The sequence below is a fragment of the Anser anser genome (assembly GCF_964211835.1).
Source record: "Anser anser genome assembly, chromosome: 3".
NCBI classification, from domain to species: Eukaryota; Metazoa; Chordata; class Aves; order Anseriformes; family Anatidae; genus Anser; species Anser anser.
The window spans coordinates 115,116,745-115,134,134 of NC_139722.1; the positions used below are offsets into that span (position 1 = coordinate 115,116,745).

A 17,390-nucleotide genomic window follows, 5' to 3' on the forward strand; every position below is an offset into this window, starting at 1 on the left:
TTTCTTTTCGTGTCTGAAAATAAAATTCAGTGAGCATTGAAACATTGCTATGTGGATCTCACCGGCTAGTTTCTTTCTAATTTAAAGAAATAAGCTATTTTAAAGAATAATGATAAAAAAATAATTGGCTCAAGAAAGAATGTTTGCATCCCTACTGTTCAGAACCAAATGGTTTAATAAGCACAATTAAAATCCTCGGTGGCCCTTCCAGTTAGAAGTTTGTGGGTATTTCTGTAACTTAAATGGAAAAAAAATCTGATAATTAAACTATTAGAGCTGTATTCAGCAGGGTTTGAGTGATTCCTGTAGGTTCTCACTCGTGGGCTCCCCTTTCCTTGTCACCTCAACCTATATGCTGGAGGCATTAAATCTATATTTATTTATGTAATAGGGATAACATGAGAAGTGTTCTATTGATTTCATTGACTGGAAACACGTAACCAGCACAAAAAAATAACAAAAAAAGCGCGACAAGTTAGAATAGATACCAGACCAGCTGCTCAGAGGCTTTTACAGCCAGATAAAGAGTTAAGACATGAGAAGTCATTTGAAAGAGGTAACTGTATCAGCTGGATAAATGCTTTTGTCCCTCTACGCTTACAAGTTCAAGTGTAATGCTTGACAATTACACAGGGGCATGAGAAAAAAGAGGGTCTTAGAGGAAGCTCTGGCTGGGCAATTTGCATGGGTCCATAAAGAAAGATGGAGAACAGCGGAGCATAAAGAGTCCCCGCCTGCACATCTAGAGGGGAAAATGCTGCAATCTGAATTAATTTTCATTAAAAAGGTGTGTGAAACAGCAGGAGGACAAGCCTAAGCTCTCTGCAGATGGAGAGGGCAGTGATGGGAAAGCATCAGCAGGGCAACCCTGTGCTGAAAATTCTCTTCATAAAGAAAAAGCAAATACGTTTACCTGTCAGCTGGGGGGGGAGAGGGGGTTGCATTTTATTGTAGGCTGTGTGTGACAGCTAGTCTACATGAATGTTTATGGCCTCAGGGATTTGTTTTTGTTTTTAGCACCTGAAAACCCTTGATAAATACTGGAAAATCCAACAACAACAAAAGCAACAACAACAACAAAGACAACAGAAGGACCTTTTCCCTTCTCAAAAAGGTCAGTCCATTAGCCACAAAAACAACAGATGTTGAAAGGAAGTAATTTTAACTGTAAGATTAAAATTGGCAGCAGGGGAAGATGAGTTGCCAAAATGTGTCTTTGTTTTGCTGTTTCTGAAAGCCTCGGTTCCTTCTAATGGAAGACTTCCATGTTTGGCCCCTGTACAGATATGCTTGTGTTACATCGGAGCTGCTGTGGCGCAATCAGAAGGCTCCAGCTGAAAAAGGGCCGAGAAGCACCTCCGGAGCAGTCAGCCCGTGGCAGGCTCTGCACTGCTTTGAGCACGAATGGTACCAGAAGTGGGGCTTTTGAGGTAGGTCAGTGAAGGCTGCAGTCACTCACTCAGGTGAGAATAGTTGCCCCACAGGAAAAAGCGATGGGGGTTTGGTTTGTGGGACTTCCCAAATCTGGCTGTTGTGTCGGCTTGTGAGCACCTCAGTCCCAAAGTAGCAGCAGCTGCCCTGGCTTTTCCTGAGGAGCTTTACCTTGGTTCTGCTGTGGTGTAGTTGCTATAGGATTGAAGGTGCAGTGCAGAATCCCCTATACTGTGCCAAGTTTAAGAAAAACAGATTAATTCAGGAGGGGGCTGTGGAAATCGGCAGAATTTGGAGGAGAATAAGAGAGCAGACATGATTTCCCACTGAGTGTATAGGATAGTTCAGAAATGCCATAATTACTTGGTAATAAGTTGTATGGAATCCTTTGTAATTGTTACACATCAGTAAGAATAAATAAGAAGCATTTTGTAAATGCAGTGGTCAGAGGAGAATAATTGAAATGTTAATTCAAAACATATGCTATTCTCATGCATTGATTTTTAAATTCATGTTATCCACTAATTAGTTAATGCCTGTAGAGTGCTTTTAAGATAGAAAACACTTTAAATTGCTATGCACTATTGTTACTATCATTATCTACTAGGTTTAATTAGTTCGTGTACATTTTAATTGGATTATTGAGATGTAAAGTAGAGAATATGATTTGGGACCAAATGCCATCCTCAGAATCGTGGTGAAATGAACAGCCACAGTGCCCATACACACAAATAAGAAGAGTAGCTTGTCAGCCTGGTTGGATTGGTACATGTCGGTGTTTGTCCTGTGTGGATGGGTGCATCTGATGGCTTCACTCTGCCTTAAGATTATCCTTGTTGAAGACCAGAATGGGATACAGCCAGCCTGGCCCAGTGGTGGTGTGTTTGCAGAAGGATGTGTCACTGCTCAGGAGTGATTTATGGTCCTGGAGGACTAGAAACAAGAAGAATGTAGCACAGAGGTGAGGAGATTCTCAGTTTCCTGGGGGGGACCAGAACATTTCTGTCACCCTTTGAAGAAGGGGACTTGGTTTTAAACCAGTAGCATCTTTAACAGTATCGGGTTGTAGTTTATCTTTTTTCTTTCCATGTTTGTAACAATGACAAAACCAGCCAATCTTGTCCTTCGGTCTTGCCTGTGGTTCAGAAGGATCTAGGGAAAATAACTGATTCTATTCTGCTGTATTTATTTATTTAGAAATAACTACTTTTGAGGGAAGCATAAAGATCCTACTGGGAGAAAACCTCAGGGATGTTTTCCTTTCAATTTGGTCCAAGCACTGCTCCCCAACCAAGATCGGGGACTTTCTGGGTTTGTGTAAATTTGTAGATGGTCTGGTTCTAGAATTTGTTTTGCTTCCAAAACAGTAATGGGGCAGCTGGCAAATCTTCCCATCTGTTTGCAGCTAGGCTCTGTGTTCTGCATTTTTTCAGAATATTTTGGCTTCAGTGCTTATAAGACCCCCTGCTTACTCCCCCTCCAAAAAAAAAAAAAAAAAAGCATTATAGTGACAGTGAAAAAAGGAATAAGTTTGCTCTTAAAAAATGCATTTATTGAAGCTAAATCAGCTGGGGTTTTTTGATGCATGGCTGACTTGAAAAACTCTCTAACATCTTTACATTTTTGGTATTGGAAGGAAGTTCTTACCACTTGGACTACTGAAACTGGAAGGGGATTCCAGGTGACACAAGAAAAAAGTAGGTGATGTGAGGGTTGTTGAGGGATAGTTCAGTAATTGAGTAGAGTACTGAGTGCTGATCCAGTACTCCTTGCCAGTAATGGAAAAGTCACCTACTGAAGCCAGTAAGTTTTAGGACAAACTGAGACATCTAACATCTGTCTGTTTCCATAGCACTGAGTTCCTGATTTAAAATAATAATTAAAGAAAAAAAATCGAAAACAAAAAAAAACAAACATACCAAAAACCTGAGGTCTGTTTTCTATTTTAATCACAACTTTCTGTTACTCAGTTCTGGGGTCTTCTCTAATGGCATCTTATCCCAGTTCTTCAAACTTTGTAGGATCAAAGCCAGTTGTCCCAATATTCAGATATTAGGAGTTTTTTTTTTTTTTTAAACCTTTGATGAATGTTTGCTATGTCAGCCTAGGAAATGAAGTTTCTGGATTAGCTCCTCTTTTATTTCACATGGTGCTGCAGTTGCAAGAATTCCCTATGCAGTGATCTTGGTTTTTGCACATTATTTATTTAATGTTACAAACAGAGAAAATACTTGTCCCCTCAAGAACCTTTTTTTTCTTTGGCCTGTAATATTTCCTTGTCAGAAGCAATGGTTTGTACTGCAGCCTATCAGTTTATCTTCAGAAGCACTTGCCCTTGGCGATTGTCATACATCAGTTGTGACAAAATGTACAGCAGTTGGATTCTCCTTCCATTCTGCTCCCTGTATGTTCCAAGCGTTGCAGTGTATGTCATCCCTAATTGCTAGCAATTGGCTGAGGTTGGCAACATTTTGCTGGCAGTTCTGAAGCAAAGGCTTGCATTCTACTTAAGCTAAATGTTGTTTCTCAGAATCTCTTCCAAATTGTCCCTCTCCCTGTTTTACCTCTGCTCCATTCAGTTTAACACTTCTACCTGGGTTGTTGTGCCTGTGGCTGATCAAGCCATACACAACGATTTTCTCTACCAATGAGTTTCTGCTCCGGTAAGGACAAAACAAACAAACAAAAAAAACCCAACAAAAACCAAAAAACACGCCACAACAAATAAACAAGCAAACCTCATTGCAGTACACTCCAGTTATCTCACCAGCAGTTTGCGGAATTCCTGCCTATCCTGAGTTGATTAAATAATAACTAAAAGTAGATTAGAAATCCTGATTTGGGTCCTTTCTTTTTGCTTTTACCGTTAACAAGCTAAAAGAACAACATCTCCAATAATGCTTATATCATTGCAACATTGTGTTGTGTAAAACATTATGATGGGGCATGTAATGTTAAGCTAGCACTAGATAGAGTAGTTCACTTAGCTAATATATTGAGCGCAGCTTAAATAAATATTTAATGGATTTATCTCACTGAGAGGAATCAGCAGAATAACTAAGAAGTTTGTTCATGGAGAGGAAAGCTGCAGAGGAAGGTGGTCTGTGGGGATCACCGTTCAATAACCTCATGAGCAGCATTTCCAGTTCCTGAATAACTTTCTTCCAAGTGTGGCACCATGTGCATTTTTAGACATATAAAAATATATAAAAAGATATAGGTTTGTGTGTGTGTGCTTCAGCAGCTACTTCTCTTCAGTAAAGAATTTGCAAGTATTATTGCATGAGATGATGGTAAATACCAAACTCTATACTTACTGTATGTGGAACTGACAATACAGTTGGAAGCCAATACAGCCTCTGAGCCCACTTACAGAATCAGAACAGACCGTGGAGTGAAGGCATGGTTAGCAGCTTTAGTTCTGGTTTAGGCTTGCAACTTCACCTGGCATTGTGGTAGCTTCCCTGAGATATCATTAACTTCTTCCTTCTCCAATAATTTTTCTTGTTTTTCTCATCAAAAATCATCTGTGAAATCTTTTTTTTTTCCAAAAAACATTTTTGGAAAAATGTTGTTGGCTTTCCTCTATTGCTTCCACTGGATGGAATGAGAACCAATCCATTTCATTTTCTGAATATGCTCAAAGAGCTCTGCATGCTGGCTCCTTCATCCATATTATGATGTTGGACCAGATCACTGTGAAGAATTGCCAGTGAACTAGAGACTGAGGGCTTGATCAGATGCATGACACATATTTAAAAAAAAAAGTTATAGTAATTTATAAACTGATGTAGTAACAGAGGGAATGTATTCAGTAGGAAGTATCGCTTTCTGTTAGATAAGCTCTGAATGCTTCACTTCATAGGAATCCGAACATTGAAGGTTGGTAGTTTTGTTGTTGTTTTAATTTAAAAAGCGCTAAAAAAAAATGTATGTTGTAAATGCTTGGCGTTAAGCATAAGTCCTGTTATGTTGGCCTCTTAAATGAGGAGGCCAGAAGATAACCATCTTCATTCCTGTAGGGACTGTGCCAGCATTTGCCACTTCTACAGGGCTCTGAAGCAGAGGATTATTCTGTAGGCCATGTGCCTTTTCTTGCTTCCCACCACACAGTTGTTTAGTTTACTTACATCAGCATTAGTGGAAAGAAGCATCTGGCCCCTGATTAACTCACTAATCAAATATGAACACAAAACGAAGTCCAGTGTTACCCAAACGATGAACAGAAGTACAATTAAAAGAAACCCACAGATGCTCTGGTAATGTATCTATTTTGGATCCCAGCCAGAACAAACTGTTAGCTGTGTGGAAAAGTTGCCAAGCTCTTCATGATAAAATCAACCCCATAAACGGTTATAATTATTTCATTCTAACATCTTTGGATGTCTTATTGTGTCAGGTACGTATTCTGCTGGGTTGGAAAGGTGCCTGTTTCTATATTTCATTTTGTTTCTAAGGATCAGTCATCCAACCATTTGTTTAACCTTGAGCAAATTGTGATGCATGTCCATTTACATGCTCCTCACTGTAGTAAACAAACATGTTTAGGAGTATTGGCCAATACTTTCAAAAGCAATTTCCGAGTCAATTTGAGCAGCAGAATCTTTTCCTGGCACCCCTGTGAGTAATCCCTGATCTGGGGACCTCAGATTTGTCCTGGAAGAGGGCTGCAAAAGACTCCCATCAGTTTTCCAATTGAAATAAAAAGCAAAGTGCCCCTGTGAGATATTTCAGGATTTTTCATTCTGTTATAGATTCCAAGTGAACTCTGCAGGTCTGGCTGAACCGCAGTCACCACATGAAGTCAGGCAGGAAGTGCTAATTACTGTCTACTCCTCTCATCCCAGGGTATTTTAGTGGCTGTGCTGCAGGCTCACTGTCACGGTGTGTTTAATCTGCCCTGAATGCTGGCTGCTATCTATGCGGCTGGTCTTGTTCCACCTCCACTCCTAGGGTTCTGCATTCCCTTCACCTCCCTTGCATCTGATAAAGGCACTGCGAGCCACATCAGCGCAGCCATCCACTGGGAAACCAGTCATTATATTTTAGCAGTTGGTTTCGTTTTTAATTTGACTCATGAAGCTGATGAGGCTCACCACACAGTTGTGTGATCACTAGATCATGAGAAGTGTGGAGGTGGTAGTAGGAGGAAGTTCAGAGCAAACTTTTTTTCTTCTTGAAATTTTGAAAAGTTTCTAAATTTTGAAAAAAGATAATTTCTTATGAAACAATTTTTTTTTTCTTAGAGAATAAATAGAAGCTATTTAGATAGATATCTAATTACAGGGTTTAAAGCAGAGACTTTCTTTTCCCTCTCCAGATTGCTAGTTTGGAAATTATTTTTTCTAGATTTCTTCTACATTTTCTTAGTTGTAATCCATGAATGTTTTTCTCTCTCAAAAATATTCTTGGGATAAGAAAGCTGCATGTTGCCTACTTTACAAAAATGCTGATAGTGGCACTGAAAACTATGTTTGTGGAGTTGTTTGGCACCTAAGCGTTGCAATAAAGCTGAAACACTGGCAGGAACATTTAAGAATCATGCAGTATGCCCTCACATAGCCAGCCTTGTCTGAGAGGTTTGTACTCTCTGCTGTTTCCACTCATTTTTACTTTCTGTGGCTGTACCGGAGCGTCGGCTGTGCTGTGCTGCTGTGGTTGTTGGCCGGCGTTGTTTGGGAGCGCGTTTGCAGAGGAAAGCCTGGCAGAGCCGAGAATGGTGGGAGGCTTCTGAAAAGCCATGGGCACGTGGGCACAAGAGCTTTGGAAATCCAATGAATATTTGAGCCGCTTCCCCTTTCACGTAGCATGCTGTCTTTAATCTCATTTAAAGCTGGAAAGGACACTGGCCATCTATACTGCTACGGATTTATTAAAAGCTGCAGTATAAATAAACCATGCCTAAGCAGTGGGTTTAAGCCAGAGAAGGTGAGTGTAGCTCAGACACTGGATGGTGACCACACAGAAGTTTGAGTTAGATGAAGGTTGGCCGTTTGCTCTTACCTCTTGTGAAGTCAGGAGCAAAGGACAAGGATTCTGCCTGTAGCAGTTATGAACACCAAGGTGTCTGCAGAGAAGGTCAGCTCTAGCTATGGCGTTATCTGTACTTGTGTGATGGAAGTGGGCAGGCAATGAAGTAGAAAATGTTATATGGACTGCTTAGTGTCAGTCTGTGAATTTTTGTATGTACTAACACTGAGCACTGTATGAGACTTGGGTAGGAAAAGTTGTTCTACTCTGTATTGTAAAATATTCTCATGTGAACACGTTCACCTAATGATACGTGCACAGTGAAATCAAGGAGGGACAGCCGGAGTCCATGCTTGTCAGAAAGCAGAGACTCCCGTGACAGCAGAGGCTGGTGCTTGTGGCATTTGGCACCCGGACGGCAGCTCTTCCTGTGCCTGCAGGAAAGAGCTACCTGTGCAGCTACTGCAGCCCTTGGACTGTTGTCCCCTGCTGCTTTTCCCCATGGGTACCAGTGACACTGCCGGGGGGTCCTGCAGTGTGCTAAGGGAGACTACGTGGCTCTTAGGGCAAGGGCCGAGGCATGGGGACCCCGATGATTCCCCCTCCATCCTGGCGGTGAGGGAAATGGGTGTGAGGAGGAGTGGATGGAGCTGGTGGTCAGTGAGTGGGTGTGCAGCTGGTGCTGACAGCAGGGATTTGGCTCTTCTGGCTGTGGGACCATTTGGGTGTTGAGGACTGCTGGGAAGGGATGGACCCACCTGACCAAATCAGGCGAAAGCATCTTTGCCAACAGGCTGGCCGACTTGGTGAGGAGAACTTCAGCCTGTGGAGGGACAGGAGAGAGCTGGTGACCAGCAGGCAAGAGAGGAAGTGGTAGGCCAGATTAGGAATCAGGATGTGGGGTGATGGGCACGAGAGACATCAGAAATGACAGGGCTGAAGGGTGCCCACCTAAGGCATGCACATGCAAGCGAGGAGGTGCCAAGAGGACAGCACTGCAGGGAGGAGCCCTCCTGGAGCCCTCCTGCTTTATCTGGGGAACGGGCACAGCTGGCTGCCTCTCTGAAGTGCCCGTAGATCTGCGTGTGCTTGTGGGGCTGCGATCTCCTGGAGGTGATGGAGGCGTGGTGGGATAGCTCGGGGGACCGGGTGCTGCTGTGGCTGGGTGCAGGCTTGTTAGGAAGGACAGGGTGAGGAGACGAGGAGGGGCCGTCACACGCTGGCAGCAGCGGGGAGGGCTGGAGCTCTGCCAAGGGACGGGATGGATGGGTGATGAGCCCGTGGAGAACTCCAGCTGGGGCCAGGCAGCAGCCCAGTGTGGGCGAAGCCACGTTGGGTGGCTGCTGCAGACGCTTGAATGATGAGTGGAACGTCTAGAAGCAACTATAATTAAAATTACTTGAACTTTTCATTTTTAAAGCTCTTGCCACTTCCTTCCAATTTGGAGATGACATTTTTCAAGTCTGAACTCTGCTCAAAAATATTTTTGGAAAGTCTGAACAAAAGCAATTTAGCCATCTTTGTGTAAAATGACGGCTACGAAAGCATTCGTTTGTGTGACACATTTTTGGCAGACAACTGTTGAACAGCTTTAAGGCCTCACTGGAGATACCCAGTGAGAAGTGTTTGTAAAATCACCACGTATTTATTATTGGTTAGGGCAGTGCTCAGGCTCCACCCAGCAATTGGAGACGTGAAGTGGTAGATAACCTACAGGCAGCAGTGAAAAGCTGGTGCCAGCCCTCGAGGACCTGCCGGCGAGGATTAGCAGCACAATAGCTGCGTCCAGGGCCGAGCAGGGCACAGCAGGGAAAATGTCAGTGGTTGGCGAACCACGGTCAGCTCTGGAGGTGGAACTGGACGCGGGTCCCCTTGCTGCTAGCGTTTGGCACGCATCGCAAGAGCTGAAAGGGAAGGAGACTGCAGGTCCCCTTGCCACTGGACAGAGGCTGCTGCCATCCCAGCGTCGCAGTCCCCTTGCCCATCTGCTTAGTCTCTGCCCTTCAGCCTGTGAATGGGAACATTCAGGGGACTAAGACAAAAAATCAGCGTTAATGCAAAAAGTGAGTTTGTTTCAGGGCATCACCACTGATGATGAATAGCGCAGGCGCAGGGAAGTACTTGGCACCTGAGCAGCAAGGTGGAGTATAAAAGTCAAGTTTTAAACCTGCCAAGAGATGGGAATAATTATGTCCCCCTTGCGCTCTCGTTTTGATCTTGTTACACAGGCGTGAGTGCATGAGAAATTAGATCCTCTTTGCATCGAAATATTCCGGGCTAGTTTCACTCCATACGTGCTTAGTTCCACCGTTAGGGTTACATCTGCCCCACGCTTTTGAAGTTGGGCTTTATTAAACTCTCCCTAATGGCTCTGTGAATTCTCCTTTCATGTTTGTGTCTGCAGGAAAGCCGTACCTCCCGCGGACACGAGGCACTTGTGGAGGCACTCCCTGTTGCTGGAAGGCAGCGGTCCCGAGGCTGCTTCCCGTGGCGCCCGCGACAAGGGCTGTGAGGTGCTGTGCCCCGGGAGCGCCGCCGGGCCGAGGCAGGTGGGTGTTCTCCCTTGGAGCTTTCGGACTACCATTGCTCGGCCATTCCTCAGCCACCTATTGGTAAGAAACGTGGCGCCGTGTGAGCGTACAGCTGGCACACTGCTGGCTGCGAGGGGTAGGCAAGGCCGGTGCTTGCTGCCGCCTCGTCCCCGGGCAGCCCGGACTTGGCAGCGCTGCAGCGGGGGGTGCGTGGCCGTAAGGGAGGGCAGCCCCTCTTCGCGGCCTTTCACTGTGTCGTTGCTGTGGCTGCTCAGACGCTTTCATCCGAAGCTTTGTTCGTCACACTGGGGAGAATCTCAGAGGGCTGAAGAGACGGATGGGCACAGGAGAGCCCCGGAGCGGTCAGGTCCCCGCAGCCCCCACCTCCTGCACGTGCGGCCCGGGGCCGGCAGGGGGCGCCCGCGGGCCGCCGGGACAGCGCTGGGACAGGCCCCGCCCGCGCCCCGCCCGCGGCCCCTCCCACGGCCGTGGCCACGCCCCCGCTCCGCCCGCGCGGGCCCGCACGTGGCGGCGCGCCCCGCTGAAAAGCCGGCGGCCGTGGCGCGCCCGCCCGAGCCGTGCCGTGCCGAGCCGTGTCGTGCCGTGCCGAGCCGTGCCGGCCGGAACCGAGCCGTGCCAGCACCGTGCGCTTGGGGAGAGAGCCGAGCTTGCGGGGTTCCTGCTTTTTTTTTTTCTTCTTTTTTTCTTTTTCCTCTTTTTTCACCTTTTCCTTTCCCGACCGGGGAAGTTTGCTGCCCGGCTTCTCCCCCGCTTTCTCCTCCTTCTTTCGGCCGCTGCCCGAGCCCCGACGGGCCCCCCCCGCGAGCCCCGGCCGCCCCCAGCGGCGGGGTGCCCCCCGGCCGCCGCCATGGCCAAAGTGGCGGCGGAAAGTTGCGGGGCGGCGGCGGCCGAGGACCTGTCCAAGGTGTCGGACGAGGAGCTGCTCAAGTGGAGCAAGGAGGAGCTGATCCGCAGCCTGCGCCGCGCCGAGGCCGAGAAGATGAGCGCGATGCTGGACCACAGCAACCTCATCCGCGAGGTGAACCGCCGCCTCCAGCTCCACCTGGGCGAGATCCGCGGCCTCAAGGTAGCGCCCGGGCCGTGCCGTGCCGTGCCGCCCTTAGCGGAGCTGGCCCCGCTGGGTCGCAGCCGGGTTAAGCGGCGCCATCGGGTGCGTGCGAAAGATCCCAGTGTGCGGAGCCGCAGGCATCCAAAACCCTTTGCTTGTGTTACGCAGCTTGCTGCCGCTGTTTTAGGATGGCTTCCTGAACTGTCGGGTACCTGGCAGGCTGCTCAGAGAGCCGGCCATGTCCAGGATGTGGGGTATGCAGGTGGTGGGAAACCCTGCGGCTTGGCTGGGGGTGACCAGAAGCAGTCCACAGTTTGCTGGATGAGGAGGACATCTGATGGTAACGCATATCTGATCATGTCACCCTGAGTGGCATCTTCTGTGGGCTATGCTGAGAGGCAGACCAAGTCTGTAACGATTTACCCCTTCTTGATTTAACTCTCTGCTTGAATGAGAATCATAGTCCCTAATGTTTCCTTCTGTGCTTCCCATGGCTGGGGAGAGAGCGTGACTGCTTACAGGTAAATTACCCTGCTGTAGCATGTACAGGTGCATTACAGACCCAGAGAGTTAGCTCAAGGCAGGCGTGACTGCAAAAACCTTCTGTCTCGTTGCTTTGAGAAGTGAGATTGTTTTCAGAAATTCTTTTGGTGAGGTGAAGTCGGAGGGAAGGGGAGAAGACCCAGAGGCAGTGGGGGCTTTAGCATTTTTATGTGAGAGTATGTTAGAACAGCAGTCTTGATCTGCAGAGTGGCTGTAGACAAGTAAATTATTGAGAAAGCGTCCTCGATAGTAGCATGACGTAAGATAAATAGCATGTGGGGGAAGACTGTTCCTGTCTCCCAGGTTTTCCCGTTCCGCAAAGTGCGAGGGTGTCTGTATGAGTCCCCTCTGCCTACTGAGAATACATGGTGTCTGCGGGTGAGACCTGTCAGTGACAGCACGTCGGTAGAAACAGATCTCATGTTTTAAAAGCGAGTTAAATTACAACAACAGTGTCTTTCTCCCAGCTCTGTATGAAGGTGTTGTGCCATTGTATGGATTTATTTATCTGCTGGATAAGTAACAGGACACACCAAGATGTGTAGGAAGGAGTGACAAATTCTTCTCTCCGTGCTCTACTCCCTAAGTGATGTTTAACTTCCTCCATTTGTTCAGCTGCCTCAGCTGGAACTTCTGAAAGGAATTTGGGAAAACAAGGCTTTAAGCCCTCCTTTGTCCCAAGTGAAAGAATGGGGCTGTGAGGAACTGTGACCAGCGATGCCTGGTCTCAGTGCCTCCTGCTTCTGCCCGATGAATTGAGGGCTTCCACACAAACTCTTCTGTTCTACTATGGGATCATTTTAAATACTTCTCTCCAGCATAGATTTTTTGAGGCTACTGTGTAGCCTCATTGAGATTTCTCCTTTGCTGAATCTGGGTTTAAATCACTCAAGTTCCAAGTTGTTCTGAGAGGATCAAATGCACGTGTGCATGCACACACATCTGGTGGTGTTGCAGAAGCTTCATTTTCTGAAGAAACTGTGCTAAAATGGGCTTTTCGTAAGGCTAAATTTTTGACAATTGTGGCTAATCTCTACTTGTAATATTGTACATAAGGAGGGATGAACGGTTAGATGAGAGAAAGATAAATATGGTCACAAGCCAGTTTAGTAGAACTAGGAACATGAAATAGTGAAAATATTTTCTTTGGCATGTTATTCTGCTTATAGTAATAGCTTGAACGTTTTTGCTTCAGATGGTTCCTTGCTTAGAGAGGGGTGTGGAATCACATTCTTTGTTTTATTAGGAGTGAAAAACCTGTTAAAGCGGATTAGTTATTTCAGAGTGGTTGAAGCAAGGCTGGTAAAGTGGTGATTGACAAGATTCTCTTATGGAAATCTGAAGTGAAATCAAACAAAACCCAAATATCTTAAATCTCTAAAACGCTCACTTTTTAATGTGAATACGCTTTAGGGAATAGGGACTATAAATGTTAATAATTGGGATTACGGTTTCTGATGTACCTTACGTTTTTATTCAGCAGTAACTTGCATGTGAATATTTCTCAAGGGAATGAGATCCTCATGAGAGAGCTTATGATCTTTGCCCAATTTGGGACCTAAATTATTCTGATATTTAGGATGAACACGAATTAAACACACAACATTTTTATGCTGTATCAGAAGTTAGTCTTTGAATCCTTCAGGGTTAGCTCCATGCTATATTCATTTTTTTTACTGGGCAGCAGCTTTGTTGGAAGCATGATATTGTATGCCAGATCTACACAATTATTTATGCCTTGCTTGAGTGCTTAGATGTTGGGTTTATGGCACTGGCTTGTATAATGTGATGGTATAACGTTGATTCTTTTAAACACTTCCCTGTCATGATTCTCTTTCTTTTAAAGGATATCAATCAGAAGCTGCAGGAAGATAACCAAGAACTGAGAGACCTTTGCTGCTTTCTGGATGATGACAGGCAGAAAGGCAAGAAGGTGTCCCGTGAGTGGCAGAGACTGGGCAGATACAGTGCGAGCGTTATGCACAAAGAGGTTGCCTTATACTTACAGAAGCTGAAGGAATTGGAGGTGAGACAAGAAGAAGTGGTTAAGGAGAACCTGGAGCTGAAAGAACTGTGTGTGTTGCTGGATGAGGAGAAGAGCGGTGGAGCGGGCAGCCGGAGCTCTATTGACAGCCAAATCAGCCTATGCCAATTAACTGCAACGAGTGCTTACATAAGAGATGTTGGCGACGGGAGTAGCACTTCTAGCACGGGAAGTACAGACAGTCCGGATCATCATAAACATCATCCAAGTACTAGTCCAGAACATCTCCAAAAAACTCGGGGTGAAGGAAGCCCTGAGCATCAGAAGCACAGGAGTATCAGCCCCGAGCACCTCCAGAAGCCGAGGGGTTCTGGCAGTCCTGATCATCACCTGAAAGGACCAAGTCCAGAGCATCACAAAACCATTGTCAAAGCACCTGAACAACAAAAGCACAGCAGTAGCAGTCCAGAAACTCTCCCAAAGCACGTTTTGAGTAGTAGCCCTGAACACTTTCAAAAGCAGAGGCCTGGTAGCAGTCCTGAGCATCAAAAGCACAGCAGTAGCAGCCCAGATCATCTTCAAAAGCACATGCTGAGTGGAAGTACAGAACATCTCCACAAAGTGAGGGGTACGAGCCCTGAGCATCTCAAACAACACTATGGAGGGAGCCCGGAGCATCTCAAACATCTCAGCGGAGGCAGCAGAGAAGGTACCCTCAGGAGACAAGTAACGGATGACCTCTCCCCTCACCACAGAAGTATATACAACGGAATGAATGGTGGGTCGATAAACTTAAGGAAAATGTGCTCTGAAAACTATTAAGGCAGTTTCCGTGGTATTTCAGATGTTAATGGAAAAGGAATATATGGTTTTTTAATATGAAATGAAAGGCAACAAGTCTAGTGTCAGCATTATTCCTGTAGCAAGTGAATTAATCAGAGTGTACCTGTTTGCCTGTCCAGTAGCTGTTGGGTGGATTTTAAAAATGGAGAAGTGGATCTTGAGTGTTTGTCTGTAAGGTATAGAGAAGCAGCTCGTGGCCTTGAGCCTGCTCTGTGGCTGGTAGGTGTAAACTGCCTGTCCCTAGGTAGGTTTATGTTTACGTTGGTTAGAGGGGAGATGCTTATGTTTCTTGTCTTGCCTATGTTTGAGTCAGCGGAGTGGAGGTGAATATCTCCTGTTTCGCTTCCACCCCAACCTAGTTTGTCTGAGGCTTTCACGATTGTAAAAATTCCCATTTATTGGGGGAAGGCTTCTCTACATCTTTTTCTCATAAACTTTGGGAAGAACCCAGATGAAGAGTGAGGCTCGGTATAAATGAATCTGATACCTTCTGCAGCTTATGCAAAGCTGGGGCTTTGCAGTGTTTGATTATAATAAATCAAAAAAATGAAGGAGGATCTTAGGGTGCTTTATATGTGTGATGGTGTTATTGCTGCACTTCAGAAAAATGCCCAACCAACAGGCCAGCTTCTAAGAGCTGTGTATCCTCAGTGATTGCAATTAACTACTTTTTAAAGATAGTCACAATTCAAATATTTCAGTGTTTTGAAAGCCTGACAGTTATGACACTATTGAAAGGAGTGAAATACAGCAAATGAAATGATTACAAAGTTCAAACATCCTACTGTGCTGCTGGAATAACTTTTTGTAGATTTAGCAGAAGTTCTATAGTCTGCTCCAGTTTTTTCTTTGTGCTTTGAGATGTTTTCATAAAGGAAATTACCATCTTGTATACATGAAAATCTATTTCTCAGACCTTTACAGAAGATTTGAAGGCATGCTCTGAAGTGAGGATTTTGCCTTAGTAAATTGTCTTGGATGGAGTTCACGTGTTTACATTTTATAAGCAGCTGCAAGAAGTTGTGTTGACATCGGTGGAACCGAGCACTTGTTGGATCTGCCTGGGAGATGGAGTGAGCCCTGTGCCGGGTGCTGTCCTCACCATTTATCATGTTGCTCTCTCACATCTGTCCGTTTTATCTATGATGATTATCCTGGCTTACAGAATGCCTTCAGTTAACCTGCTCTGTAGGGACAAGTCCAGATTCCTAGTAGTGAAATGGATATATTTGACAGGGCTGACACACCCCAAAGTGGTAAGTGTTAGAGACTTCTCATGCACTTCTAAAACGTTTTAAAATGATTAATAAGAGTGCTTGACAACTTTGCGAAGATGTATAACACATACCTTTTAAAAGTTGGTCTTGTAAAACTTGCTTTAAATACTGTACTTCATTCAGTTCTTTCTGTTTAAAATGAGTAAATTGACCTGACTGTAAGTAGAGTGAAGTATGGAACCAGAAAGGTGGCTTCTTAATCACACTTGCTGATAATGTAGAAAGGTGATGTAAGGTTTTAGGTATTTATTTTTAAAATTCAGTCGCAGACAAAGATGTTTTTTCTGTTCCCAGCATGGTGGGTTTTCTGATGGGTTGGTTTTCTTGGTCCAAATAGTCTTGCTGAGAACACAGCCACATTATTACCAGTGAAAGCAGTTGTTACTTTAAACGTGAGTTGACTGGCGTCCTTTGTGCAGAGTATTTCACTGATGTACAACTTGGACTCAAGCCACAAGGAGCTGGAGATGGCAGCTGCTGATTTGGGAGTCTGTTTATTGACTTTAATCAGAGTTTTGCGTGTCCTTCTCTTAATATAATCATTTTTGCAGAGGACTTGGCTCACCAGTGAGTTGTCAAATGTCTCTTCTTTCATATTTGTATAACTTGATGCAGGCATGGGACAGATGTTAGCTGTGAGGTTTACTTCTGGCATTGGTCTGACCTTGGTTGGTGGTGGAAACTGACAGCTTTGCTGTGAGGAACCAGCCTTAAACTTCAGGAAAATACTTGGTCCTCACAGCTAGGCTGATTGGTGGGTTTGGGGGTTTTGTTGCTGTCAGACACTGTAAATGCAGAGAAGAACAGTTAATGTGAACATAGTAAAAGTACTGGCTGTCATCACTTGTTATTGTTGGGAAAGCAATGTGTATATCTTTATTTACACACTTCTTGTGTACCTGTGTGCATGAACCTGCCACTTGATTATAGGTGGGGAGCTGTGCATTGAGGTTTTTTTTTTTTTTTGGTTTTTTTTTTTTTTTTTTGCATCTGCTGTGAGGAAATAGTGTGGAAAATTCTGATGAGAAATGTAAAAGGATGCTATTCTTGATTCTTATCCCAAAATTGTGTAGTAAGTAAACTATGTCATGTTGGTGAAACCTAGTTTATTGTAAAACTTGGAATGTAGCTATCTAGGAGGCATTTGCACGCCTATGTGGTTGTCTTGCAGGGCAGATTGTACTTGTGCTCTGACACTTGTCTGAGCCACAAGGGTGAAGTGTTTGTGATCCTAATGATGACTAGCAAAGACTAAAATCTTCTGACTTATAAATATATAAAATGGTGTAACCAGAACTTAACAAACTCAGTAGAGGGCTGGTCGGTCTCCGTTGGTCTTAACTCCAAATCACATTTGAGAGGGGAAGGTATTCCTCTGCACATCAAACCTCATTCTTAAAAGTACTATGCTGTCTACCTGCAATTGCTATTCCTAGTTAGAAAGCATGTATGCTAACAGCCTAGCTACTTCTGTTGGAATGAGGGCTCCCATACATTGCTAACAGCTCCTGTTTGCCCTAAATTCTGGTCTTGTTAGCACCTGTGTGACCACGGGGAACCAATGTATTCAGTAACGTACGGTTTTCTGTACCAGAACCTCATGTGTAAACACACACGGAATGGAGTTAGAATCATTGCAGGTTGTGGTCAAACTCTCAAGCTAGATTCATTTTCATGTAATATTACAGTGGCATCAGAAATAGGATGCGTAGCTAAAGTCTGCTTTACAGGATATGGTATAT

At 45.0% G+C, this 17,390-nt stretch overlaps 1 protein-coding gene across 15 annotated transcripts in view; it reads left to right on the plus strand.

Moving 5' to 3' along the window:
* Nucleotides 1-17,390, plus strand: part of CCDC85A (coiled-coil domain containing 85A) — a 217,413-nt gene that overhangs the window by 128,965 nt on the left and 71,058 nt on the right. For 9 of the 15 annotated variants that reach the window (XM_083832381.1, XM_083832380.1, XM_083832378.1 and 6 more), the window contains 2 exons: nt 9,806-10,013; nt 13,391-14,306. In XM_083832381.1, coding sequence (XP_083688507.1) covers nt 9,806-10,013; nt 13,391-14,306 — 1,124 coding nt within the window. Of the gene's footprint in view, nt 1-1,017; nt 1,115-1,284; nt 1,431-2,257; nt 2,393-9,805; nt 10,014-10,445; nt 11,104-13,390; nt 14,307-17,390 lie in introns of those variants that run through there. The other 6 variants (XM_083832373.1, XM_083832367.1, XM_083832375.1 and 3 more) reach the window with 6 other exon arrangements.